At 41.6% G+C, this 27,120-nt stretch overlaps 3 protein-coding genes across 4 annotated transcripts; 2 read left to right on the forward strand and 1 right to left on the reverse strand.

Annotated features, from left to right (window-relative positions):
* Positions 1–6,789: 6,789 nt before the first annotated feature.
* On the reverse strand, positions 6,790–14,091 carry LOC126622846 (LRR receptor-like serine/threonine-protein kinase GSO2). The gene is made up of 6 exons (XM_050291546.1): positions 13,811–14,091; positions 13,646–13,712; positions 8,229–8,356; positions 7,706–8,062; positions 7,455–7,614; positions 6,790–7,413 (listed from the first exon to the last, which is right to left on the reverse strand). The coding sequence occupies exons 1-6, from the start codon at positions 14,089–14,091 to the stop codon at positions 6,790–6,792; spliced, it is 1,617 nt and encodes a 538-aa protein (XP_050147503.1).
* A 3,356-nt stretch (positions 14,092–17,447) lies between these two features.
* Positions 17,448–22,456, forward strand: LOC126623019 (leucine-rich repeat receptor-like serine/threonine-protein kinase BAM3). The gene is made up of 2 exons (XM_050291695.1): positions 17,448–20,227; positions 21,694–22,456. The coding sequence occupies exons 1-2, from the start codon at positions 17,602–17,604 to the stop codon at positions 22,029–22,031; spliced, it is 2,964 nt and encodes a 987-aa protein (XP_050147652.1). The 5' UTR covers positions 17,448–17,601; the 3' UTR covers positions 22,032–22,456.
* A 2,437-nt stretch (positions 22,457–24,893) lies between these two features.
* On the forward strand, positions 24,894–26,595 carry LOC126623020 (uncharacterized). 2 transcript variants are annotated; one of them, XM_050291696.1, is made up of 2 exons: positions 24,894–24,998; positions 25,278–26,595. In XM_050291696.1, the coding sequence occupies exon 2, from the start codon at positions 25,492–25,494 to the stop codon at positions 26,242–26,244; it is 753 nt and encodes a 250-aa protein (XP_050147653.1). In that variant the 5' UTR covers positions 24,894–24,998; positions 25,278–25,491; the 3' UTR covers positions 26,245–26,595. The 2 variants fall into 2 exon arrangements, with proteins under 2 accessions (XP_050147653.1, XP_050147654.1); XM_050291697.1 differs by having other exon boundaries at positions 24,919–24,998; positions 25,282–26,595.
* The last annotated feature ends 525 nt before the right edge of the window (positions 26,596–27,120 follow it).

Genomic DNA, 27,120 nt, shown 5'->3' on the forward strand with positions numbered 1-27,120 from the left:
GTGGATGCAAATTTCTTCCTCCTTCTTAGACAAAATTGCACCTACAAAACAATTAACACCTTAGAGTTAAGGCCAAGAGCTTCACGCGCTCACGGTGAATTGGGGGGGCTTTGGCCGAAGAATCTCCGATGCCAAAGTTAGAATTTAGAGAGAAAGAGTGTTTAGAGAGTTTGTGGAATTTTGCAAGAGTGTTGGAATGATTTTTTGGTGAAAATGGGAGCCTATTTATAGGGATAGGCCGGTCCCCATTGGAGAAGGTATGGCCGGCCATTAGGTAGGGTTTTTAGGTTTAATTTTGGTTTAATTAGGAGTTATAAAATAATTAGCCAATTAATCAAGATAACTCCCTAATTAACTTAGCTAATTATTATCATAAAAAGGAAAGATGTGGTAGAAAAAGGTAGAAGGCATGGCTGATTTATTTTGGGGGTGAAAGATGGCCGGCCTTTTTGTGGGAAGTAAAATGAATGACCTAATTGCTAATTAAGGGATTAATTAGCTAATTAACCCATTGATTAGCTAATTATCATGATTTTAGAAGGAATGTTTTAGAAGTTTTGGAATGAGGATGGATGAGACAAATTTGAACTTGTTACCTATTTTGGATACTCCTGATTTGGTTGATGGATGGTTCTCCACTGCTCGCGTGTAGGAGACCCGGTATGCCTCAAGGGTAAATTTGTCATCTTCACCCAAAAATCCACGTGTCGCCTTGTAATTATTTTTGGTTCCACAGCATGCATGACCTGATAGGCCCAGACTCCTTCCTCTCCGACATCACTATTCCGGTGGTAGAAAACTTAGAGGCTCTTGGTAAGGCAAAAAAACGTTGGGCCATTAAAATTCATGTTACGCTAAATTTTCGATAACTACCTGTCTCAACAAGTTCACCAACCTGCATCTTTGCTATCCTTTACACTACAATATTCATAGGCGCAGATACTTTTGGAGTTCCACTGATGCTAGTTAACAACTGCAACAAATAATGCACACAAAGATTAGTGCCAAATGGCTACTGAATTGAAAATATGAAAAATTTACACAGGCTCCAGAAACGCCTTCTCTATGGAAAGATAACAAGGAATCATTACCCTTTTCACGTTGCCTCTCTGAAATCCGGCTCTCCGAAACGACTCGCACGTACTCATCTGTTCCTCTTAGAAGGACGAGACTAATCACCAACCATATGTACATGAGATACAACGCAAGTTAGAACAAGCTCAAGGAAGCAAGCATACTCAATTGGAGAAAACAAAACCCTCATTTATGAAAAATTTACAAAGGTTCCAGAAATGCCTTCTCCATGGAATCATGCCCTTTCCATGTTGCCTCTCTGAAATCCAGCTATCCGAAACGACTCGTACCTTCTCATCTGTTCCTCTGAGAATTGCGATAAAATAGCCCTGAAAGATTGTTCAAATCTTGGAGTTTAGAAGGACAAGACTAATCACCAACCATATGGATTACATGGGATACAATGCAAGTTAGAACAAGCTCAAGGAAGCAAGCATACTTAGAATACTACAAAGTACATCTCGCAACGTTACAACTTTTGTTTCAATCTGGGTTCTCATTCGAAACCTACGTGGACCCTTCATAGCCTAGTCCAGTTCCCTTGCCTTCCCCCATGTCTTAGTAAACCTGAAAACCATCCCGATCGACAACGATAACCTTTAAACAAAAAACACTTCAACAACTCAATTGGAGAAAACAAAACCCTCATCTATACACTAGCTAGTCATGCTCTAATCGATTCTTAGTTACTAATTAAATATCTAAGTCCAAAGTGTTTCCCCTTACTACTATAAATCAAAGTATCATCAATCTAAAGCACTTTTATCCACAAACCCTAATTAGTAAATAATAAAATAGACACTCAATTTTTTTAATAAAGGCTGAATTGTGTTTTTAATGCTTTAGCATAGAATATTCATACTAAATTTCATTATTAGTAAAAATAAAAATAAAAATTTCAAAAGTTTCTGCAAATTCGTTGCAACATTGCTTACGATGATAAAGCTCTAAAAAAGATTTAGTAAAGTAAATTTGAAATTCATAATTGGGAGAAGTATTATAGGGCGAAAAAGTTTAATTAAGTTATGAAATAATAAGTTGTATAAGACCAAATTCGAATTTAGTGAACTAATTTTATTTTTTATCTAAAAAGATGAAGTTTTGGGGTTGAAGGGATGAATGCAACGTCGCAGCGATTTCGTAGCTACCTTTGAAAATATTATTCCGATTTATGATGTATTTAGTATAAATATTCTAAGATAAAACTGTGAACACGGAAATTTCCTGAAACGAAAGAGACAAGAACAACGTGCACAAACAAATATTTGTATTTGATGATTTTGGGTTACAATCTCTCTCTATTTTGATCCTCTGATTCGATCTCCGTAAGGTGTGTATTTGTGGATGTGCGATTGATCCAAAAGGGCCGTTGGGCTTGATCTAAGGATGAACGTTCTTCAAGGGCCGTGGACTTGATCTTGAAGGTGGATTTGAGCGGATCTTCAAATGGGCTTTTGGGCTTGATCTTTGAAGAACAGTGATGAACGGATCTCCAAGGGCTTTTGGGCTTGATCTTGAAGAACAGTGATGAACGGATCTTCAAGGGCTTTTGGGCTTGATCTTGAAGAACGGTTGGATGTGTGGATTTGTCGACGTTGTTGATCCAAAGGGCCGTTGGGGCTTGATCTTGGATGAACGGATGATGAACGATGGTGCTTTCTTCAAGGGCCGTCGGGGCTTGATCTCGAATTGGTGGATGATTGTTGATCTAAAGGGCCGTTGGGGCTTGATCTTGGAAGAACGATGAACGAAGAACGAAGAACGCTTTCTTCAAGGGCCGTCGGGGCTTGATCTTGAAGGTGGATGATTGTTGATCCAAGGGCCGTCGAGGCTTGATCTTGGAAGAACGATGAACGAAGAACGAAGAACACTTTCTTGATTCTTCGGGAACCTGGATGCTTGAGAGCTTCGGAGTTTCAGAGCTTCAGAGCTTCAAGGTGTAATATCAATTGGTCTTCTGATTTTGGTTGAAATGGGCTTGTATTTATAGAATTTTCCAAGGCCTAATTTTGAATATAATATCCCAGATGAAATAAGTCGTTTCTGCCAGGTGTTGACACGTGTCCTATTTGATGACTTTTCCAACTCATTTCAATTTTCGTTGAGTCACACGCTACGTGTAAAATTTATGTAATACATGGGCGTTGACACTTTGATTTATCGATCAACATTTATTTACCGAAATTTTGATGTCTACAAATGCCCCCACTTCAAGGCACGTCGTACACATGTGCTTGTCACGTGTAGGAGATGCGTTTTGAAGTCCCTTACTGTAGATGTCGATCCAAGGGCCGTCGAGGCTTGAATCTTGAATTGGGCTGGAGATTTCTTCAAGGGCCGTTGAGGCTTGATCTTGAATTGGGCTTGAGATTTCTTCAATGGCCATTGAGGCTTGTTCTTGAACTTTCGTTTGAAATTTCTTCAAGGGCCGTTGAGGCTTGTTCTTGAACTTTTATTTGAAATTTCTTCAAGGGTCGTCGAGGCTTGATCTTGAAGGTTGAAATTGGACCACAAGGAGCTTCATGTGGTAGATGATCTTTGGCTTTGGTAGTGGGTGAATCGACACGTATTTTGTTGCGCTTTGTTGACTTTCCACAGCTTTGATCTTGAACTGGGTTGAAGGATTTTCTAGATTCCTCCAATTGTTGATTTTCCACAGCTTATTCTTGAACTAGGTTTTGATTCAAGGGTGGTAGACACTTAATCTTGAATCGGACTTGTGATTTCTTCCAGGGCCGTCGAGGCTTGATTTTGAATTTGGCTGGAAGCTTCTTCAAGGGCCGTTGAGGCTTGATTCTTGAAGGCTGACTCGAACACACGGCAAGCAGGCACGAGGTGAAGGTGACGACTTGTTGCTTTGTTCAATCTTTCTAATTCACACCTGAGTAGTTTGGTCAACGGTATGATCTTCGAGATTGATGGGCTCCTCTTCCAATTGGTGACTTGGTCTTTAAGGATTTGATTCAAGGGTGGTGAATCGGCACGTGCAGCCCACAACGCCTAGTAAGTCGACCCAAGAATTTGAGGGTCAAAACGAGTTCACCGTCCTCAGGCAGATGCGGCATCTTCTCGAGTTCTTCATCTCAGACTCTTTCTGCTGAGTTGACTGTGCATGCTGCATTCTTCTCTGCTTGTTTCTTTAGGCAGATGTGGCAGCTTCTCGAGTTCCTCAGTTCGGACTCCTTCTGCTGAGTTGATCGTGCAGACCGCATTCTTCTCTGCTTGTTCCTTCTGCACCTTGTCTCCACATGCTGCAAGGTATCATTTTCACTTGCCTTATCTGTCCTCCAAGCAGATGTGGCAGCTTCTTTGAAAGTACAGCAGCAGTGGAAGGCGAGTACTCGAGAGCAGTGCTAGGTAGGCAATCAGGGAAGGGTTCCAAGTAGTCGGTTCCTTACCCGAGTTTGAGTGGAAGTTCCGGCATATTGTTTTCTTTATCCTTGTCTTTGTAGGTAGGAACAAGGACAAAGGAAAGGACAGGGAGAGTGCATGATATGAGATACTCTTGCTTTCTACCCTGGTGATATGAGATACTTGTGCTTTGGAGTCATTGGCTTGCAGAGGTGCTCCAAGGAATAAGGAACACTGAATGACTCGAGAGGTTTCGTTGGGAAAACATTTTTTTTGAGATGAAGAGAGGCTCTGTGTGTCTGCCTTGCTATGGAAGGTGAAGGTGGACAGTTATAGGAGGTCCCTTAATACCTGTAGAGGTAGTATTTTTTCACTTATGTCGGCAACTAACGCGTGATTGAACAGTAAACTTTCACGTGCTTTCTCCTTCACCGAAAATCTTCGACAAATTGCCCGTGATTTGCGCAAAGTTGAGTGTGCATATGACAGGTGATGACGCGGTCGAAAAAGACTGGCGCCTCTTCGATAACTGGGATCGGCGCTTCGACAAATTACCCGTGATTTCCGCAAAGCTGAGTTTGCGTGTGATGGGTGCTGACGTGGCTGAAAAAGATTGGCGCCTCTTCGATATCCGGGATCGGCGCTTCGACAAATTGCCCGTGATTTTCGCAAAGCTGAGTTTGCATGTGACGGGTGCCGACGCGTCTGGAAAAGCAAGATGCTTCTCCGATTTCTGAGCTTGCCTCTTCGATTTTTGAATGGCCTCTTCGAATTCTGAGCTCGCCTCTTCGATCTCTGAAATCCCGTCGAGTGCTGATTTTTTATAGAGGCATGCAGTTCGTTTCAAAGCACACTTGAATTTTCGCTTGTGAAAACTCCCCTCTTGTACTTCTAAGATCTTGATTTGTCCGATCTCTTCTTCCTTCAACACTTTGAAAATGTCTGGACCCTCCGACCATCGTTTTGACTTGAATCTTGGTGAAGAGGCAGTCCCGCCTTCTCCAGACAACATATGGCGCCCAACCTTCATATCCCCTACTGGTCCTCTTACCGTTGGGGATTCGGTGATGAAGAATGATATGACCGCTGCGGTGGTGGCCCAGAACCTTGTCACTCCCAAAGATAACAGACTACTTTCCAGGCGGTCTGATGAGTTGGCTGTTAAGGAGTCTCTGGCCCTTAGTGTGCAGTGTGCGGGTTCTGTGTCCAACATGGCCCAACGCCTATTTGCTCGAACCCGTCAAGTTGAATCGTTGGCGGCTGAAGTGATGAGTCTCAAACAGGAGATTAAGGGGCTCAAGCATGAGAATAAACAGCTGCACAAGCTTGCACACAACTATGCCACCAACATGAAAAGGAAAATTGACCAGATGCAGGAATCTGATGGTCAGATTTTACTTGATCATCGGAGGTTTGTGGGTTTGTTCCAGCAGCATTTGCCTTCGTCTTCTGGGGCTGTACCGACTGCTGAGGCTTCAAACAACCAACCTCCGACGCCTTCTCTTCCTGGAGCTCTGCCGAGTTGTGAGGCGCCACCTGATCGTCCTTGAATATCCCCTGTTGTAAATTTGATTTGATTTGATTTGATTTTTTTTTTTTTTTTTTTTTTGGTGCTGGATGCACCAAGTTCCATCATTTTTTTTTAATTTATTATTATTATTTATTTTTTATTTTTTTATTTTTTTTACAATTTTTTTTTTCTTTCTGCACATGGTGCCCATGCACCACCAGAAACTTTTGATCTGCCAAGCTCTACCCCATCTTTGATCCACCATTCCTCTTTTTTTTCACGTGGTGCCAGATGCACCACCACCTTTTTTTTTTTTTTTTTTTTTTTTAATTGTATTTCTTTCTGTATAAATTAGGATGGTGGGTAGAGGAATTTGCAGGGAGCGGAGCAAGGAGGACGGAGAAGATGGTGCTTCGAGCTTCACGACCGGCTAGTCGTTTGACGGCGGTTGTTGAAGTCATTGGCAGCTGCGAGGCAAGAGACGGAGGAGGAGGTTCCTGGAGTGACATGTGGCTGTGGAGATGAGGAGCCTGGAGGAACTTGCAGGGAAGGACAAAGTCGAGGGGGCCAGGTGCTGCGGTGGAAGGAGAGAGGGAGAGAGTCCGGTGTTTCTTTGAGAAAAGATCAGGTCGCCTTCATCGGAGTCCTTCGGCGCCAAGTTCAAGTTCTGACGTTGCTAGTGCTGCGACCCCATCGGAAAGTTCCTCCCTCTGGCCAGTTTCGCGGTAACCATTGTAGTCGTCCCGTCAACAGTATCACGCTGTTGGCTGAATTCAATGACATCTGCAGCAACAACATCACCTTGCAGGTTGTGGAGTGTGTTGAATCCGTCGTGGAATGAGAGACCACCTGGCTCAATGTGTGATAACCCAGGAGCAAGGTAGGGACGACCTCGGCGATGGAGGAGATGGTGTCTTGGGGAGGTCATGCAACTGGCGTAGAGGTCCACTTGTTCCGGGTGTGCGCACCATGTGTAGCGGTTGGGGCTTATTGCAAGAAAGGATCTCAGCAGGGATGCTTCCAGAGAGCTGATTCTTCTCGAGATTGAGTTTTGTCAATTCGGTTAATGATCCAATGCTGTGAGGAAGCTGGCCGGTGAGCCTATTGTCAGAGATGTCAACAAACTGCAGGCTTTTAGGCAGAGTGCCAGGAACAGAGCCGGTGATCCCATTTGAATGGTGATCAAGATACTCGAGGTTCTGACATCCTGATATCGATGGAGGGATTTCTCCAACGAGGCGATTGTTGCTCAAATCAACAAAATTTAAGCTCTTCAAGTTGCCAATCTCCAATGGAACAGTACCTGAAAGCCGGTTATGATTCAACCTTAACCTGTACAGGTTCGTGCAGTTTCCTATATCCGGCGGTATAAGGCCAGATAAATCATTGGAAAGCAGCAGCAGCTTGGTGAGATTTTGCAATCCGAAAACATTTCTTGGTATTGAACCAAATAGGTTGTTGTAAGGAAGATCAAGACCCTGAAGATTCTGACAGTATGAGAGACTCTCAGGAATGTTGCCTGTAAGCTGATAACTGATTGACACTCAAACTGAAGCTCTTGAAGATTTGAAAGCTCACCAAAACTTTTCGGTATCTGGCCTGCCAGAAGATTTTCGGAGAAATCCATGACTGTGACCTCCCTGCAGCTTCCAAGCTCACTTGGGATTGAACCAACCAAGCTGTTCTGCCACAGCAACAGACTCTTGAAGTTTTCCGAGCTCTCCAATTCGCTTTGGGATTGGACTGGTGATGGAGTACTGGTACAAGTACTAGTTCTGCAGCTCGCTGTAGTTTCCAATTTCTTCAGGGATTGAACCGGATAGCAGAGATGTGTACAAGGCTACGGTTTGGAGTCTTTTGAGCATTCCAATTGATGAGGTCCAGGTCGTGGGTCGGTTCGACGCTGGAACCTGCGCCGGCGGCACCGCCACCGTCACCGTAATCCGACCGTTCTGCCTCGTCGACGCTGGTGATCGGCTTCCTCCCGACGCCGGTGACTGGATCTCGCCGTCCTCTTCCATCGATACGACTGCAATCGTGTGCGGATCTGGATCGGTCCGGTCTAGATCCACAATTCGGTAGTAAACTGCGCCGGTGCGTAGACTATCACCGATCTGAGAGCTGGCACTGGTTCAGAGGGATTGAGGAGAGTAAGGGTTTTGTAGTGGGTGCTATCGTGCGCCGGAGGTCGTAGGATTTGAGATATCGACGATGTATGTGGAAATTTGAACTGAACCGCCTATGGGAGAAATCGGAACAGGTGGGTCCGAGATTTCGGGGAAGGGGTTAGAACCTGCGAATTGAACTTTCGGATTTGGGATTTACAGAATCGGCCCCTTCGCCTTCGTCTCTCGCACACTTCACGACAGTGGTGTTTGGGTTAGGAATCGGACCGTTGGCGAGAGAATGGACGGTAGAGATCTGTCGAATTGCAACTGGAGGTCTTCCTTTTAGTGAAGATGTTTGACGAAGAACTTGGGCTAGAAGAATGGGCTGTGACCCATGTTTTGAAGGGACAGGCCTGAGGCAAGCTGCAAGTTGAGTGGATTGGGTTCTGAGAGTCGGGCTTGGGCCTGGAAGAAGAAGAAGCAAAGCTCCTTGCACAGCAAGCTCATCAGTTTGGAGTCAAGTGAAGATGGACCCAGATGTTGATGACGAGTGAGTGGTTGAAGATGGGCTCCTTCTGTTTGAGGAGGAACTCAAGGTTTTCAGGCTTCAAGCCGTTGAGTGCTCATTGGGCTCACGGTTTTGGCTTCATTCTCAACAATCTAGCCCACCATTATATATATATATATATATATATATATATATATATAATAATACATTAATAACATATGTCTCTTTTTTTTTTTTTTTTTTTTTTTTTTTTTTGTAAATACATAAACATATGTATTCATCATTTTCTTTAATAAAACATTTATTTATATTTTGATGTGACTGAACTCGAAATTTTGAATATTCAAGCTGCCTACGTACCCCTCCAAAGAAGAGATCAAGTCGTAACGTAGTTCAAATACATACATGTTTTTTGGTATTTTCTTTTTTTTTTGTGCCGTTTGCAGTTTTAACTCATGCAGGCAAGGAGTGTTGGTGTCGTTTGCAGTTTCAGCTCGTGCAGACAAGGAGCATTTGGTGCCGTGTTGCAGTTTCAGCTCGTGCAGGCAAGGAGCATTTGGTGCCGTGTTGCAGTTTCAGCTCGTGCAGGCAAGGAGCGTTGGTGTTGCCTTTTATGCTCGTGCAGACCAGGAGCGTTGTGCCATGCAGTTTAGGCTCGTGCAGGCAAGGAGCCTTGCTTCGTGCAGTTTAAGCTCGTGCGAACAAGGAGCATTTGGTGTTGCCTTTTATGCTCGTGCAGACCAGGAGCATTGATGTTGCCTTTTATGCTCGTGCAGACCAGGAGCTTAGTGCCATGCAGTTTAGGCTCGTGCGGGCGAGGAGCCTCGTGTCCTACAGTTTAAGCTCGTGCGGACAAGGAGCTTTGGTGTCTTGCAGTTTAGGCTCTTGCAGACAAGGAGCTTTTGTTCGTCAAGCGATCTGAGAGAGGCGTTCCTCACAATTTTCATAGCAATGAGCTTTGACCGCGTGTTTGAAGAAGTTTTCGGGCAAGAAGTCGCGCATCGTGATGGGGATGGACGGTCTATGTGTCGAAATTTCATCATCTTCAACACGTTCATGTTGCTTTGAAGGTTGACAAGAGCTGATTTGCCCCCTTTCCGATTGGCGGACTTGTGGATGAGACGTATGCTTCTTGTGCAATTTCTTAGGAGTGACTTGAGTCCATCCTTCAATTTTGCTTGTCTTGGAGGATGCCCCCAGCGGTTGAGGTGAAAACTTCGAGTCGGAAGAGCCAGAAGTGAAGGTGGTATAGTTTGTGTTCACCACATCGTTAAGATCTAGCTCGATGATTCCTTTCTGAGCCAGCTTCATGATGAGATCTTTCAGCACGAAACACTTTTCTGTCGGATGACTGATGAAGCGGTGGAATTTACAGTATCTTGGACTGTCAGTACGATTCATCTCTTCCGGCCGTCTGCACTCAGGCAAACTGATCACCTTCTTGTCCAACAGGTCATCCAGCATGGCAACCACATCAGAGTCGGGGAATGGATAAGTCTTCTCCTCAAGCTCCTTCAAAGTGCGTCTACGCGTCTCTTGATCACGAAAAGCTTCGGTTTGAATCGCCTTGCCTCGTGTGGATATTTTGACGGGAGATGTGTTGACCGTCATCGCTTCCTTGGTGGGTTTCCATGCAGCCTTTTCCACCTTTGTCCCAAGAGCTTTGTCGTTCTTGTAGTCGGCGATCGGTTCTTTCTTCCCATGATGGGCGATGCTCAACTCCATGTCATGGGCGCGAGTGGCCAATTCCTCGAAGGTCCGTGGTTTAATGCCTTGAAGGATGTATTGCAAACCCCATTGCATGCCTTGGATGCACATCTCGATTGAAGAGATTTCCGAGAGCCTGTCTTTACAGTCGAGGCTTAGAGTGCGCCATCTGTTGATGTAGTCAATGACTGGCTCGTCCTTCCACTGCTTTGTGCTCGTTAGCTCTAGCATGCTCCAGTGCGGCGGGTGCTGTAGAAGCGGTTGAGGAATTCCCTTTCCAACTGTTCCCAGCTGTTGATGGACTCAGGCTCTAGGTCCGTGTACCACTCAAAGGCGTTTCCTTTCAGCGAGCGCACAAACTGCTTGGCGAGGTAGTCTCCCTCCGTCCCCGCGTTGTTGCAAGTTTCGACGAAATGTGCAACGTGCTGCTTTGGGTTTCCTTTTCCATCAAACTGCATGAACTTTGGTGGTTGATATCCCCTTGGCATCCTTAGGGCATCAATCTTCTTGGAATAGGGCTTCGAGTAGAACAAGGAGGTATGTGAGCTCCCTTCGTACTGTGCCTTGATGGTGTTGGTGATCATCTCCTGCAGCTGCTGGATAGAAAGAGATCCCATGAGTGCCGCTGCTTGGTCCGGCTCCGGCTTCCCATTGATTTTCTTCACCGGGGGTTCTTCATCTCCGCCAGCTCCTCCCTTTAGTGGATCATCCTCTGGGTCGGGTTTATCGCCGTCCTGCGCCTCCAGTCGGTTGACTAGTGCTGCAATTTGCAAGTCTTTTTCTTCCACAGTTCGGGTTAGCCTTGCGATTGCTTCATTCATTTGAGCCAGCTGCTCATCGATTGAAGTTGCTCCAATGGTCATGACTTGCATGGCTGAACTGTCGCTTGAATCGGCATCGGAGAGCATGGATTCGGAGTATTTCCTTGGGCTTTCCCCCCTTGGTGCCCTTAGTGAGGCTAAGGTGATCAAAGGCTCGTGCCTTGGGTGCTTTTGTTCCCTTGGCAGAGTTGATGCAGAGGTGAAAGAGGCGGCAGAAGTAGCTCTTGCCATGCTTCGAGTCGTGATGCCCAAAGTGACACCAGTTGCGACGAGGACGCTTTTGTTCTTTGCGCCGGTTGCGGGAACAGTTTGAGCCTTCCTTGATGCCATTAATTTTGGAAGCGCGCTTGAATTTCTTGAACAGAGAAAGAGATGAGAGGCAGAGATTGTCCCACTGGGCGTGCCAATTTGTGAACACGGAAATTTCCTGAAACGAAAGAGACAAGAACAACGTGCACAAACAAATATTTGTATTTGATGATTTTGGGTTACAATCTCTCTCTATTTTGATCCTCTGATTCGATCTCCGTAAGGTGTGTATTTGTGGATGTGCGATTGATCCAAAAGGGCCGTTGGGCTTGATCTAAGGATGAACGTTCTTCAAGGGCCGTGGACTTGATCTTGAAGGTGGATTTGAGCGGATCTTCAAATGGGCTTTTGGGCTTGATCTTTGAAGAACAGTGATGAACGGATCTCCAAGGGCTTTTGGGCTTGATCTTGAAGAATAGTGATGAACGGATCTTCAAGGGCTTTTGGGCTTGATCTTGAAGAACGGTTGGATGTGTGGATTTGTCGACGTTGTTGATCCAAAGGGCCGTTGGGGCTTGATCTTGGATGAACGGATGATGAACGATGGTGCTTTCTTCAAGGGCCGTCGGGGCTTGATCTCGAATTGGTGGATGATTGTTGATCTAAAGGGCCGTTGGGGCTTGATCTTGGAAGAACGATGAACGAAGAACGAAGAACGCTTTCTTCAAGGGCCGTCGGGGCTTGATCTTGAAGGTGGATGATTGTTGATCCAAGGGCCGTCGAGGCTTGATCTTGGAAGAACGATGAACGAAGAACGAAGAACACTTTCTTGATTCTTCGGGAACCTGGATGCTTGAGAGCTTCGGAGTTTCAGAGCTTCAGAGCTTCAAGGTGTAATATCAATTGGTCTTCTGATTTTGGTTGAAATGGGCTTGTATTTATAGAATTTTCCAAGGCCTAATTTTGAATATAATATCCCAGATGAAATAAGTCGTTTCTGCCAGGTGTTGACACGTGTCCTATTTGATGACTTTTCCAACTCATTTCAATTTTCGTTGAGTCACACGCTACGTGTAAAATTTATGTAATACATGGGCGTTGACACTTTGATTTATCGGTCAACATTTATTTACCGAAATTTCGATGTCTACAAAAACATTAGAAAATAAATAAAGGGATACTTTGGATGCGGTCCCTAATCCTTAACATTATTTGATTAAAACCTTAATAGTATTCAAAGTTTGATCAAAGTCCCTTGACTTTGTACACCTCATTATATTACTATTAATATTTATATTTTTATAGTTTTGACATTAATTGTTTGATATTTTATGAGATTTATAATCCTAGAAATTTAAAATCTCTCGTTATAATACTATTAGAAACGGTTACAATTAAAAAATTCAAACATTTTGATTGAATAAATGGATAAAAATTATTGAATAAATGGATAAAAACTATGTAAGAATAAGAAATAATAAAGGGCAAAAGAATGTATCCATAGTGTTAAAAAAAAATGGTACATGTCACATATAACAAAGTGGTACATTAATAAAGAAGAATATGTACATTATAAATAAATTAGAGTACAGATAAAAGATTAAAAAATTATGAGTACAAATGATTTTTTTTTTAAATATAGGTGCTAAAAGAAATTAATACATGGGTACAAAATAAAACTAAAAAGTAAATACTACAAATTAAAAAAAAAATGTTGCAAATTAAAAGTGGGTACAAACTAAAAAATATAAATATATGATACAAAGTTTAGGCATAAAACATAAATATACCATATGTAATTTTTCTATCATTGATTAAATATACAATGTCACTTAACGGTATACACATGGGTACAAACACAAATAAAACTTTAAAAAATATGGGCACAAAAAGAAACTAATATATAGGTACAAATTAAAAATGAAAAGAAAATTGGTACAAATTAAAAAATATTTGCAAATTAAAAATAGGTACAAACTAAAAATAAAAATATATGATAAAAAATTTAGCCATAAATATAAATATACTAATTGTAACATTTTTAACACTAAAGGAATATAATTAAAAATAAAAATATTTTATTATTCAAATAATTAATGATGTTATTAATACCCAATGACCTTGATAAAAAATTGAAAATGAATATGATTTTAATCAATGAAGTAACAAAAATAAGAATATGAACCTAATTTTTTCACAAATAAAATATAACGAGAACGAGGCAGAACCTTAATGGAAACGAGAGAGAAGCTGACTAACGAGTAACGACCAATCATGTGCTGTCACATGTCATTTTCTTAATTAAAAGAAAAATTACCTTCTCCTCTCCCTCTCTCGCAGACGGAGTGACAAACGCACCACCACCTCCGTCAAAACGACCACCGCTACCGTCAAACACAGACCACACCACCAATGGAATTACCAGTCAAACCCAATTGAAACAAACCATCACCGTCAAGTGTCAAATCCAGTCGAACCAAACCGTCGTCCACTGCTCGATCTGTGTGTCTTCGTCTCTTCATCTTCATCGTCTGCATCTGCATCGCCTTCACTCCCTGTTTCTTCAAAATCCTTTCCGCTCATATCCAGGAACCCAAGCGAGAAAATTGGAATGTCATGGCAAAGAGAAAAAGATGGTGTTGGTGGGGTTGAAGCCTTGAACGAATAAACTACTTGGGAAGTTGGAGATGTTGCTGTTGGTGGTGTGAACTTGTTTGGCCATTCTTTTTCCTCTCGTACTACAGAACCTAACACATTCAACATTTTCTTTCAATTTGGAATGGAAATTTCGACATATATCTTATCTATCTTGATGTTATGTTTGGACGAGAGAATTTTTAAGTACCCTAGAAGTAAACCACAACATATTAGATGGAGGGATTGAAAATGCATACTGCCAATATACGATGAGCATAACATAGTCACGTAAACAAAGATAAGATTTTTCAAATGACTCCTTTCAAATAGTTATATACAAATCCTTTTAGTGCATTGCATATTTTTACTAAAATAGCTTAAATCCCTTAAAACTCGGTAATCCCTCGCCTAAATAGAACTTTAATGCTATTCTGAAGCATGGATGTCATCGGAGTAAGATGTTTGACAAAATATTTCAAAGAGGTTAAGGCTTGGTAGCCAAAGACAACTAGGCAAAGTGACGTGTGGGCTTCATCTTGCATTCGAGTGCTTAAAATCACACTTACATTGTTGTTTGCAAGAAAAATTCCTCCCCAATGTGTATCGAAATGTTTGTTCAAACATGTTGGAGATGGAGTTGAACTTTGGTGACTTTAGGAGGGTCATTATGCAGTCAAATGATCCATATAATTATTGTTGTGGCTAAAAGTGACCAGCTAGCAAGGAAGATTCCGCCGCTGATGATGATTATGATGATGGACCATTAGTGCATAAACCAGCATCATCATCAAAATGTGTAGAGGCATGGAAGCAATCACCTTATACGAGCTCAGAGATCAAGTCACCATTTGGGGAGGATCAATCGAGTGTTTTATCTTCTTCTTTTTTTCTCTAAAAACTCAATCATAATATATCGCAATAGATGTTTGTCTTCTTTATGGTCCCATTTGGCGACATTGTCCATTATTGTGTTGTGGTCTCTTTAAACCAAAGCAACCTTATGAAATTATCTCAAGGGTTCATTCCACTTGAGCCATCTACTTTGTGGATATATTTATATATCTATAGATCGGCCTAGAGTCCTTGATTTCAGGTGAAAAAAGATTCAAACATGTGAACAAAGAGAGGGAGAAGGCGGAAGGGGAGGGGGAAAGAGAGAGTTTATGACAGACTTGACGGTGGGGACAAAGTGAGTCACAACGCGTTAGTCGAGAGGGTAAAGTGAGTCAGTATGACTTTCAAATGGCAATTTGAGGTTGGGTAGTACTATTTACACACATTTTGTTTTACCTCCTACACACCCTTGTTAATTTTTGTTCATTGATCTTTTTCAATTCATTCGATTTGACAGCTGGAAATTGAGAAGAGTGTGTGAAAGTAAAAATTGGTGTATAGATAGCTCCACACTTTGAGGTTTTAACATTGTTTCGGAGCCATTGACATACTAAGCCTACATAGAGAAGTCATTCATACTTACAAATCATAGTTTGATACAAAAACAAGAGTAATTTCAGAGCCACATATCAAACTCAACTTATCTGCCTAGAGTTCTTTTTTCCTTATGAATTCCAAAACACTCTTATTTACGGAAACAAAAACTCAAACTTAGATACTACAATATGACACCAACTGACCTAACTCCAAGTTTGCCAACCTAGCTAGAGGTTTTAGTTTCAAGAGAAAATTGAACACAGAGGGGGTGTTGGGGTGTGCAAAAGGTGCAGTGGCACAGGTCCTGAATATTTTAGAGGCCCCAAAATTTTTTATCCTTCCTTACATTACACATGAGTATAAATTTCCAAAAAACAAAGTTTTAAACTGAAGAAAAAAATCATCATCATTACAATTGGTTAAGCGGATGTTGTACTCAATATATTAATTTTCTTTTTTTTTTTACAATAAAAAACTTGTGTACTACTTTCTTCAACTTTTCTATTAAGCAATAAAAAACTAACTTGTGTATTACTTTTTTCCACAAATACAAACGCATGTCCATATCTCTCTTTCAACTGTGCTCCATTTTTTTTATAGACCCTAAATCATGACTTTATTTTGGAGATTATTCAATTGGTAAGAGAGATGTTGATTTCAATTAAGTTTGAATATTGATTGTTGAGCTTTGTATGGATATATTGTCCAAGTACATTTTTTTTTTAAATAAGGAGGGTTTTTTTATTAAATTCGCACAGAATCTTCAAAATGTCAGAGACAGCCCTGATTGAACGGTAATAAGCTTCGCAAACCTGGCCTTTATTGCATTCATAATTATGCTTCCTAGGGAGAACTATACAGTATAACTCATTGACCAAATAAAGAAAGATTCAAAAGAGGTCCACAAAAAGAGAGGTAGAGAGGAGAGTGACATAGATTAAAGCGATGAATCCCAACATCTCCAATATCAATCTATATGCTTTTTCTTTTTTCACATTCTGGTCTAAAGCAAAAGGGGAAGGAGGAAGGAGGAAGGGCTCCTCCTCCTGCGCTGGAATAATATACTACAGTACTACTGCTGCTACATATTCCAATCAAAATACCAAAGGGAGGAAGATGGTCGAAAACAACCCAATTAATGTGTCCACTTTAGAAGCAGGAAATCATGGAGTTTTATCTGCTTCTTCTCCCAACTTGATCATATCTTTCTTTGGCTCTTAGTTAATCATCATTCGTTCAACCCAAAAAGACCCCCTCATTAATCCTCTTGGCAGACATATCTCAGTACAAATGTTGATGTAATGCAACAACATTCACACGAGGTTAAGATATCTGATTAGAGTGATGAGTTTGTAGCTGAAACGATTAAAAGTATTTATCCGTACACCGAAGGTCCTGTGTTTGATTTCTTTTATTGATATTGCATGTATCAAGAAAGGTATCCGACCAAAGAACAAAGTGAGACCTTGAAGAAAAGTCAGGTTTATTGCTTCAATCACAGTAACACGATTAAGTGATTGTTTGATAACCACGCCAATTTAGAACTAGAGGGAAATACATGGTAAAAATGAGGAATGGAAAAGGATGAAAGGAGGTGGCAGGTGGAGGAACAGAAGAAATGAAGTAGATTATATGAAAACAAAATCTTGAAACTAAAAATATAGCTTAATTAAAACTGTTTTTAGTTTGTAGTTTTCATTCCGTCTTTCAGTCTCTTCACATTTTTCAACCAAAACCAAAATTATATTACAATGTAATGGTTGAATTATGGTTCAAACATACATTAATAGGGATTAATGCATATCAAGTCCCCAATCAATTTGGTTGATGAAATGATTTCCTCCTTATGATTGTCATTTTAAAATTCTTATTTGGGTTAAATAACAAGCAAAGCAAAGGTCAAATATGTCAGTCGGCTTTGAAAGGTAAAGCAAATTTTAAATATTGGTTGATCAAACGGTCTGTTGTTGTTATGAATCTCTTTAAATGCAAAAAAATGCATGAAGCTGCTTTTGCTTTTCCTTTCTATAAAGTTGAAAGGTGCAACCAAAAATATGCTGTGCTACAAAGACCTCAAAATTTCCAACCCAAAGCTGACAGCTCCCTCCATACTAATAGCATCCCCAGGTCCTCTCTCTCTCTAAAAAAATCAGATCACATATGAATTAAATGGTTGCTGTTTTTCTCTAAACCAGAAGCCCTCCAATGGCGAATTCAGGAATGAAGTCTTTTTTCCTTTGCTCTCTCTTTGTGTTCCTAACATGTTTTTCTTCTGTTTCTTCACTTAATCTGTCTCTCAGGAGGCAAGCTTCGATCCTTGTTTCTCTCAAACAAAATTTCGAAGACTCGAAAAATCCTTCTTTAAGTACTTGGAATGTGTCAAACTACATGTTCCTCTGCTCTTGGGCTGGAATCCGTTGTGACGGCCTAAACAGATCAGTTGTCTCACTTGACATATCCAACTACAACCTCTCAGGTACTCTTTCGCCAGCGATCACTGAACTCCGAACCCTAGTCAATGTTTCGGTGTCAGGAAATGGATTTTCGGGTACTTTTCCTTCCGGTGTTCACAAGCTAGCCAGGCTACAAAACCTCAATATATCCAACAATGGGTTCAGCGGAAGCTTGGACTGGGAGTTTTCTCAGTTGAAGGAGCTTGTATTGCTAGATGCTTACAACAACGATTTCAATGGCTCCCTGCCATTAGGTGTCACTCAACTTCCGAAGCTGAAGCGGTTGGACTTTGGCGGGAACTACTTCAGTGGGAGCATTCCTCCAAGCTATGGAAACATGGTGCAGCTCAATTATCTCTCAGTTGCGGGAAATGACCTGAGCGGTTACATACCGCGCGAGCTCGGAAACCTCGCTAACCTACGGCAGCTTTTGTTGGGATATTACAACGAATTTGAAGGTGGAATCCCACCGGAAATTGGCAAGCTGATCAATCTGTTTCATTTAGACCTCGCAAACTGTGGTTTGGAGGGGCCAATCCCTCTGGAGCTAGGCAATCTGAAAAAGCTAGACACTTTGTTCTTGCAAACAAATCAGCTCAGCGGTTCGATTCCTGCTCAGCTGGGAAACTTGAGTAGCTTGAGGTCTCTTGATCTGTCAAACAATGCGCTGACGGGAGATATCCCCGCTGAGTTCTCTGGACTCCGTGAGCTCACACTCCTGAACCTCTTTATCAACAAGTTTCACGGGGAGATTCCTCGCTCTATCGCGGAGCTACCAAAATTGGAAGTCTTGAAGCTGTGGCATAACAACTTCACTGGAGCCATACCTTCAAAGCTCGGTCAGAATGGTAAACTGATTGAGCTTGATCTTTCGAGTAACAAGCTCACCGGGGTTGTCCCAAAATCTCTTTGCTTCGGGAGGCGGCTGAAGATCTTGATTCTGCTCAACAATTTTCTCTTTGGGCCTCTACCTGATGATCTTGGCAAATGTGACACGCTAGTAAGAGTCCGAATGGGGCAGAATTATCTGACTGGATCAATACCACGGGGGTTTCTTTACTTGCCAGAGCTCTCACTAGTAGAATTGCAGAACAACTATCTCACTGGACAGCTTCCGCAGGAAACAAGAAAGCAACCCTCAAAACTCAGCCAGCTGAATCTGTCAAGCAATCGCTTATCCGGGTGCCTCCCTGCTTCTATCGGAAACTTTTCAGGCCTGCAGATTCTTCTATTGAGTGGAAACCAATTCACTGGAGAAATCCCATCTGACGTCGGCCGGTTGCAAAGCGTTCTCAAGTTGGATGTGAGCAGAAACAATTTTTCGGGCACAATACCTCCGGAAATTGGAAACTGTCTCTCTTTAACCTACTTAGATTTCAGCCAAAACCAACTCTCAGGTCCAATCCCAGTTCAGATTGTTCAAATCCACATACTAAATTACTTCAACGTTTCGTGGAACCACTTAAACCAGAGCCTCCCAAAGGAGCTAGGCTCCTTGAAAAGCCTTACGTCTGCTGACTTTTCGCACAACGACTTCTCCGGTTCAATCCCACAAACAGGACAATACTTGTTCTTCAACTCCACATCCTTTGTCGGTAACCCTGAGCTCTGCGATTCTTCTGCGAATCCATGCAAATACTCCTCAACCTCAGCATCAGAAGATCACAGCCAAACCGGCACGCACTCTCAAGTCCTCGGCAAATTCAAGCTTGTCTTTGCACTAGGCCTCTTGCTGTGCTCGTTCGTGTTTGCAACCGTTGCAATTATCAAGACCAGAAAGGTGCGAAAACATTCGAACTCGTGGAAGCTCACAGCATTCCAAAAGCTGGAATTTGGAAGTGAAGACATCTTAGAGTGCATAAAGGATAACAATGTGATAGGGAGAGGTGGAGCTGGGATTGTCTACAGAGGAACAATGTTGAGCGGCGAGCAAGTGGCGGTGAAGAAGCTGTTGGGAATCAACAAAGGCTCGTCACACGACAACGGCCTCTCCGCAGAAATTCAAACACTGGGAAAAATCCGCCACCGGAACATTGTCCGGTTGCTGGCATTCTGTTCAAACAAAGAGACCAATCTGCTGGTTTACGAGTACATGCCGAATGGAAGTTTAGGTGAAGTTTTGCATGGGAAGGGAGGAGGATATCTCAAGTGGGAAACTAGGTTGAATATTGCCATTGAAGCAGCGAAAGGGCTCTGCTATTTGCACCATGATTGTTCTCCTCTGATTCTTCATAGGGATGTTAAGTCCAACAACATTCTGCTCAACTCGGAATTTGAGGCTCATGTTGCAGATTTTGGGCTTGCCAAGTTTTTGCAGGACACTGGAACATCAGAATGCATGTCTGCAATTGCTGGCTCATACGGTTACATTGCTCCAGGTAATCCTTTTGCTACATCATTACCCCAATTCGAGCGGGGATTCTTGCATGTAACGTGATGCATCCTCATCCTCACTCATCACGTGAATCACTGTTTTTCTATCTAACCCATCATATGAGTCACGATATGAATGAGATAGAGAAATGGGATATGTTCCCGGTTGAACCTAATTTTTCTCTTGTTTGAGATTTTTTTTAAAGTTAATTTAACATCAATCAATTGAATAGGCTACTAATCCACAACAGGCCGGAAAAAGGGAGTGTGATACTATTATATTAAACTCATATAGGAATAACATTCTCAGTGGACCGGAAAATTTTAGTGTGATATCATTATATTTAACTCACACTAGTGTAGCAATAGTGTTATAGGTTTCAAACTCATGTTACCTGATTATTATATATAAGTATCACACTCATTCAAACTACTGTAGAAAGACTAAGTAGTGACAATTAGCTAAAATAGACCTATACACTTGATGCAGCACTTAAAAGTAATTAAAGCACATTCCATGTGTCTCCTGTGACTTGGTGGATTAAGTCAGCCACCTTCAAAAATACCAGATAGAATGATTACTTCAAATCTTGATTTGTTTTGTTCAATTTGGTATTATAATAGGTGAATAGATGAATAGAAGATAGAAAACATCCACATACAGATCATGTCACAAATTTTTAATTAAAAATAAAACTCACAAAATTTTAATTAAAAATAAAACTCGAAAAACACTAAGAGGTAAATGAAGATACACCAAATCGATTTAGTGTCCTTATGTATTTTCCCTAGAAAATGCTTGTTTCTTTTCCCTATGTATGTACTTTAGTTGGAACCAAGGTGGCAAGGAGTGGCATATGGATTACAGAAAGGGCAAAGGCTCCACTGACATAGGAAATTCTCCTTTTGCTTTTTATATTGCTCTCTACACACGGTGAAGTGCAGCACGAGCTTTGCATGTCTTGAAACAATAAAATTCCATGTCCCTTCAACCCAATTGCAACCCCACCTTTTTGACCACAAACCCATTTGAACCCAAAATCCACAAAACTCCATATAACCCATCGAGTATCTTGTTTGGGATCCAAGCTTTACTTTCCCTAAACCCTAGAAAGTAAGACATCTGTGAAGATTATGGCATAAAACCCTAATTACCTTTTCCTTTTACAGACAGCATATTGCTTTTCTGTGTGTTGTGCAGAGGAGCAAAAATAAAAATAGAATGGAGGATATATCACGGTCATTTGTAGCACACTTCTTATAAAAATCTGAGACATCTTTGTATTTTAATCTCACTCAACCCTACACGGTCTCATTAACTGTGAAAGTTGTCATAATCAGGCAGTCCCGCTGAATATATTTTCCATGTACTTAACTCAAATAAGACAAATCGATTTCACCTTTTTCACCTGTTTCTTGTATATTATGAAATTTACAATGAGCTAAATTTGTTTACTGTGCCATGGAACAGAGTACGCATACACATTGAGAGTTGACGAGAAGAGCGATGTGTATAGCTTTGGAGTTGTACTATTGGAGCTCATCACAGGAAGAAGGCCAGTTGGTGGATTTGGGGAAGAGGGAATGGACATTGTTCAGTGGACCAAGATTCAGACCAACTCGCAGAAAGAAGGGGTTATAAAGATCCTCGACAAACGGCTAGACACTGTTCCGATGGACGAAGCAATGCAGGTATTTTTCGTCGCGGTTTTATGTGTTCAAGAGCAAAGTGTGGAGAGACCAACCATGAGAGAAGTTGTCCAAATGCTTGCACAGGCTAAACAACCAAACACATTTTACATGCAATGATTCGACACTTAAATCGCTTCGTGTAGCAACAACAACATTTTGGTGAGCCAGCAACAAAAATGTCAAGAACATGTACAATAATAGACGATTTTTGGATCAAGTCGCGAACACGGTTGAGTAGTACTATAGCAGTAGCTAGCTGGGAGCCAAAGTAAGAAGTGATGAAAGTAGGCAGGCAGTCGGTCCATATTTTTGGGTGTTTTTTTGCTTTTGTTGTTGTGTTTGTTAGAGTGAAGGTAGATTTGTTCTGGTTATCAATGGCAGGCAAAAGTGCTGATATAGCTAATGGTTCGTTTGCATTATTGTGTCATCATATAAATGTATGGCCTGAATTTTTAAAGCCTGCTAAGCTAACATGTTTGACACAACACAACATGTTCGGGTTTGTAATTTTGAGTACAATGAATGAGTTTCCTTGAGAAGAAGCCTGCATACAACCTCATTTCATAGAACCTGTCATGACTAGCAAATTGAGAGGGGTAATATATAATCCGAAGGTTGGATATTTTTTCCCCTCCACTGGGAAAATAAAAGATTATAGTGCCAACCTATCACACACAGAAAGGTTCTGCATCTTTAATTAATACTGCCATATAAAAAACCACAATGCCAAAGGAAACAAGTATGATTACAACCCAGACAAACTCTAAACTGATCTATCATTTATGCATAATAATTCACATTTACAAGCCAAGTTTCTTAGGCCTCAAGTATGTAGAAGAGCCCTGGTGCAAACCCAGCATTCCGACTTGCTGCTGCTGCTGCTTGGATCTCTTTTCCCTTTCCTTCTGCTTGCTTTCTTTCTCTGCCTCTGCTCGAGCCTTTCTCAGATTCTCTATATCCGCCTCCATCACTGTCTTCTCCCCCTTTTGTCTCTTCTTGTGCTCCAACATTGAGTTATCCGACTCCTTCACATGACAGAACATGGGTCCGAACTCAGCCAGCCATTGGGGTTCCACTGCAGTGGCGCACTGCATATACTCCTTCATTGTCAAAACTAACTCATGATAAATCACATAATCTGGATTGCAGCCCATACCATAAAGTGCGCTGCTCGGGTGCTGTTGAAACCAATTGTCCCACATCGGACAGAGGGAAGGAGAAAGAGTACTTTAAATAGAATTACCCCACTCTAACTAATATTGAGGTCTTTTGTGATAAAACCCCTCATGATTGTGCAAGTGGTTAAGTGGGGGGACAGTATCGATGTTGTTAGAGTGGGCCCTCGGCCCGTCGACCTGAAAATTTTCACATTGCGAGAAATTATGGCCATACCAGACGTAGTATCCTTTATTGGCATTATCTGCTCTGCTCGCTTGGTAAAAACAACACTCCCATCCTTTACAAAAACACTGTCGTCGAGGAAAAGATGCTTTAAATTTGTATCATGCACAAGAAGAAGAACTTTGTGCTCTTCTTCATCATTGAACCCAGTCTGCACCTTAACCCCTCTAACAGCACCAGATCTCCAAAGTTGACGATCCTCCCACTGCGCGGTATTAGAAGTGAGCTGAGACAATTTTTTGCTCTGTGCAAGGGTCATCTTCGTTCCATCCCTTCTAACCAATCTTTTTTCCAACTCTGCTTCCTTCTTCTGAAAAGAAGCATCATCTCCAAAAAACAAAGACGAGCTATCAACTGTATCAAACATTGTGTTTCCTTCTTCCCTATCGTAACACGCACGATCAGAATTGTATTCCATCTCTAGACACATGCTTTCGCTAATCTTATATTTCTGTCCTTCGTCCAAATCAGCCATGTCCCCTTCTCCATCCTCGAATGATTGTGCATTTTCTGAATGAAGAGTAATTCTAAGAGAACTCACACCATGTTTCGAACTTGAAGATTTAACCGCGTCTCCAGAAGGACAAATTCGAACTGGCGACGAAGAAATGGGATCCCAGGGAGAAGCACCAGAACCCGAAATATTGTATCTACTCCGCTTTCTTCCATAATCTCCACCACATTGATGTTGTTCACACCAGTGACATTCTTTCCTTCGACAACAATCCTTACCATAACTACTACTACCATCTCTGCAATCTCTCCTTCTCCTACTGTGTTCTTCCCTTCCATAATCATACCTGCCCTTACAATCTCTCGTGCCTCGAAACCGCCATCAATGCCCTTAAACCCTCCCGACTTCGCATTAGCATTGACATCGAAACCTAAGACAGATTACTTCTCAGGACGTCTAAAAACAACTCTGTCCTCCCCCTTCCCAGGAACATATAATCCCCCACCACCACTGCTATTATTTTGCTCCGTTGTTACCCTTGTTTTCAATAGAAAGTCACAAACACACAATGAAATAACTTATACATCAAGAAACCTGGTACAATTACAAACCTGGTACCAAAACCTAGTCTCTCCCAATAAGGAAAGGAAATTGGAAAACTTTACGTGGATATTTACCGTTTTACCCACATCCAAAGATTATATAACTTGCAACCAAAACAAATTGGGAAAGCTTTAGGAAACAGAATTTGGGCAGAATTCACCAGCCCCAAATCAGCTTTTTCTTTAAATTTATATAATTTTGCTGATCTAACAAAAATATAAATCAAATAAATAGTGATTGAAACAGAGTTATGGGGTCTCTCTTACCTTGGGGTGGACTCAGGGCGGCTGTGGAAGTATGAACATAAACCCAGAAAAGTATTCAACTTTGTAACTGTGTTTGATCAGAAAAGGTCAAAACTTTGATCTGGGGTAGCAATATTCTGCTGGATCCTGTTTTGGGTCGGTTGTAGTTTCTCTATTTGGGCCTTAGTACTTTGTATTGGGTCAGCACAGCCCAATTTGGTGAAAACTGAGGCCGCCCACTCAGCACCAACCTCTGCAAGTTCCCGCTTTCACCTGGACTGAGTAAACAAACACCACAAAAGTCAAAACCCTAAAGAAATTTCAGAGCAAGAGAGGAAGCAGCAAGGAACCGATTCAGTTCTTGTTATTTGACTTCTGAAGGTACGTAAAGCTGGCTCCTTTATTTCAATCAGTTCTTGTTGGGATGCAATTTCATAAACCATTGTGCTTTATTCTCAATTCATTCCCAACCCTTGTGTAATCTCAGATCATAAACTGTAGTTTATTGGACTACCCAGATGCTTAATTTTTGTATTTCCTGAGGAATTTGTGCCTTCACTCGTTGACAATTCAGTTTTTTTCGTTGATCGTAATTAAATTTAAATTCTGGTGTTTGAAGTGTATGTTTGTAGACTGAAATTATTTGATTAATTTTGCTAGTTAGAGCTGGAACCCATAAAAGATACTTTACTTTCTGTCCAAGCTACCAACAAAGGCAAGCAATGGAGTGATAGGCAGGTGATGGATTGTAATTCAGTCAAACAATCGTACTCGTGCTCATAGTTTAGTTGGGTTCTAATTGAAGTATTATCCCAATTGCATCAATCTTTACGTCGGCCTCGAAAGTACGTTGTTTTGATAGGTCATACACAAGATGTCCTCCAGAATAGCCCAAATCCGCCTTGTCAGCTCTCATCCCGAGGTTTATGAACCGTGTGATGATTCGTTTGCTTTAGTCGATGCTCTTTTAGCTGATCGAACAAACCTGTTGCAGCACCAACCGACATTGTGCTTGGAACTGGGTTGCGGTAGTGGCTATGTCATTACTTCTCTAGCTCTTATTGTTGGCCAGGCAGCGCATTATATTGCGACTGACATCAACCCCCACGCGGTGAAGGTGACTCATGAGACGTTAGAAGCACATGGGGTTCATGCGGAGCTGATACACACTAACATTGCATCAGGACTGGAGAAGCGTCTGAAAGGTTTGGTTGATGTAATAGTTGTGAACCCGCCTTATGTGCCGACCCCTGAAGATGAGGTGGGACGTGAAGGTATTGCGTCTGCTTGGGCTGGCGGGGAGAATGGACGTACCTTGATTGATAGGATACTGCCTGTTGCTGACAATCTTTTGTCAAAGAAGGGCTGGTTGTACATGGTCACTCTTACAGAAAACAATCCCTTGCAGATATGCCTTCAAATGAGAGAAAAGGGCTATGCTTCCAGAATCCTTGTCCAGAGATTGACAGAGGAAGAAAATCTACAAATCATCAAGTTCTGGCGGGATTCCGATTCTCAAGTAGCAGGAAAGGAAAACAAAACAGTTCCTGCAAAGGTCGTGGAGTCTTTGCTCTCTCAGTTCCATATATTCCCGTTTCTGAGAGGCAGTAACAACGACAGTAGCTGATGTATAGAGAAGGGGAAGAAGTAAGTTTTATAGTGCGTACATGATGGAAAAATGGTCTATTCTCATGTTCTTCTGAGTTTTGGAAACCTTTGTTGGAATGTGAGATGTACACAATTGATTCGTTTGGTGCCGTAGGGGCCTTTTCCGCATACGATCATTTCTACGAAAACTTGCAAGTCCTGGATTCATGTTTTCGTAGCAGCATCCGCAGGACATCTTCATCATTTTCCTAATACATTACAACTTGGGTGCAACTGAAGAAATTGCTCAAAATTGTCAATGAAGATTTATTTCTAATACCATTTAATTGTAATTGGATTATGAAATGATTATTTTGTAATGCTTTGAAAACGAGTTGTCTAGGAATGTAATGTGCAGTCCTCCTTCAAGGTTTAATAGCGCGTCGAAGTGACAGCATAAAGTGACAAAAGAAGCATTGCATTGTTTCTTCAACGGATATTTCTTGAATGCCAAGCTAACAAGTACAGTTTACAACCCAAACAAACCCCGATGGCTGGAGAACAGAAAATTAAGGATTCATCTGATCCATTCTTCAGCGAGCGGGCGTCGTCTCACATAACACAGCAAATGGATAGAAATAAAAAATAAGAGACACAACTAGACCATGCCTATGCTGCTGCAAGAACAATGCTGAATTCAGTGATTCAGTAATGCACATTCACAGTTTAACCACCCTACTAAAATAAAGTTAAGACTTTCAATTTCGTCACGTCAATAAAATGCACTTTGATTTGAAGCTTCAAAAAGTAAATATAAACCCAAGCAAGTGGATATGGGTTCTTAACAAACCTGCACTTCGGAACCACTGTTTCTCTGAGTTTCCTCAAATGCGCATCAATCTCAAAAAGCTGAAAA

The sequence above is a fragment of the Malus sylvestris genome, chromosome 5 (assembly GCF_916048215.2).
Source record: "Malus sylvestris chromosome 5, drMalSylv7.2, whole genome shotgun sequence".
Classification (NCBI taxonomy): domain Eukaryota; kingdom Viridiplantae; phylum Streptophyta; class Magnoliopsida; order Rosales; family Rosaceae; genus Malus; species Malus sylvestris.

Coding starts and splice junctions, on each gene's coding strand:
- LOC126622846 (XM_050291546.1), bottom strand. CDS start 14,091: ATGTTGAATGTGTTAGGTTCTGTAGTACGAGAGGAAAAAGAATGGCCA. Junction 8,063..8,228: donor TCCGAAAGTTCAATTCGCAG/GTTCTAACCCCT, acceptor CCTCTGAACCAG/TGCCAGCTCTCAGATCGGTG. Junction 7,414..7,454: donor AATCAGTTATCAGCTTACAG/GCAACATTCCTG, acceptor CAGAATCTTCAG/GGTCTTGATCTTCCTTACAA.
- LOC126623019 (XM_050291695.1), top strand. CDS start 17,602: ATGGCGAATTCAGGAATGAAGTCTTTTTTCCTTTGCTCTCTCTTTGTG. Junction 20,228..21,693: donor ATACGGTTACATTGCTCCAG/GTAATCCTTTTG, acceptor GCCATGGAACAG/AGTACGCATACACATTGAGA.
- LOC126623020 (XM_050291696.1), top strand. CDS start 25,492: ATGTCCTCCAGAATAGCCCAAATCCGCCTTGTCAGCTCTCATCCCGAG.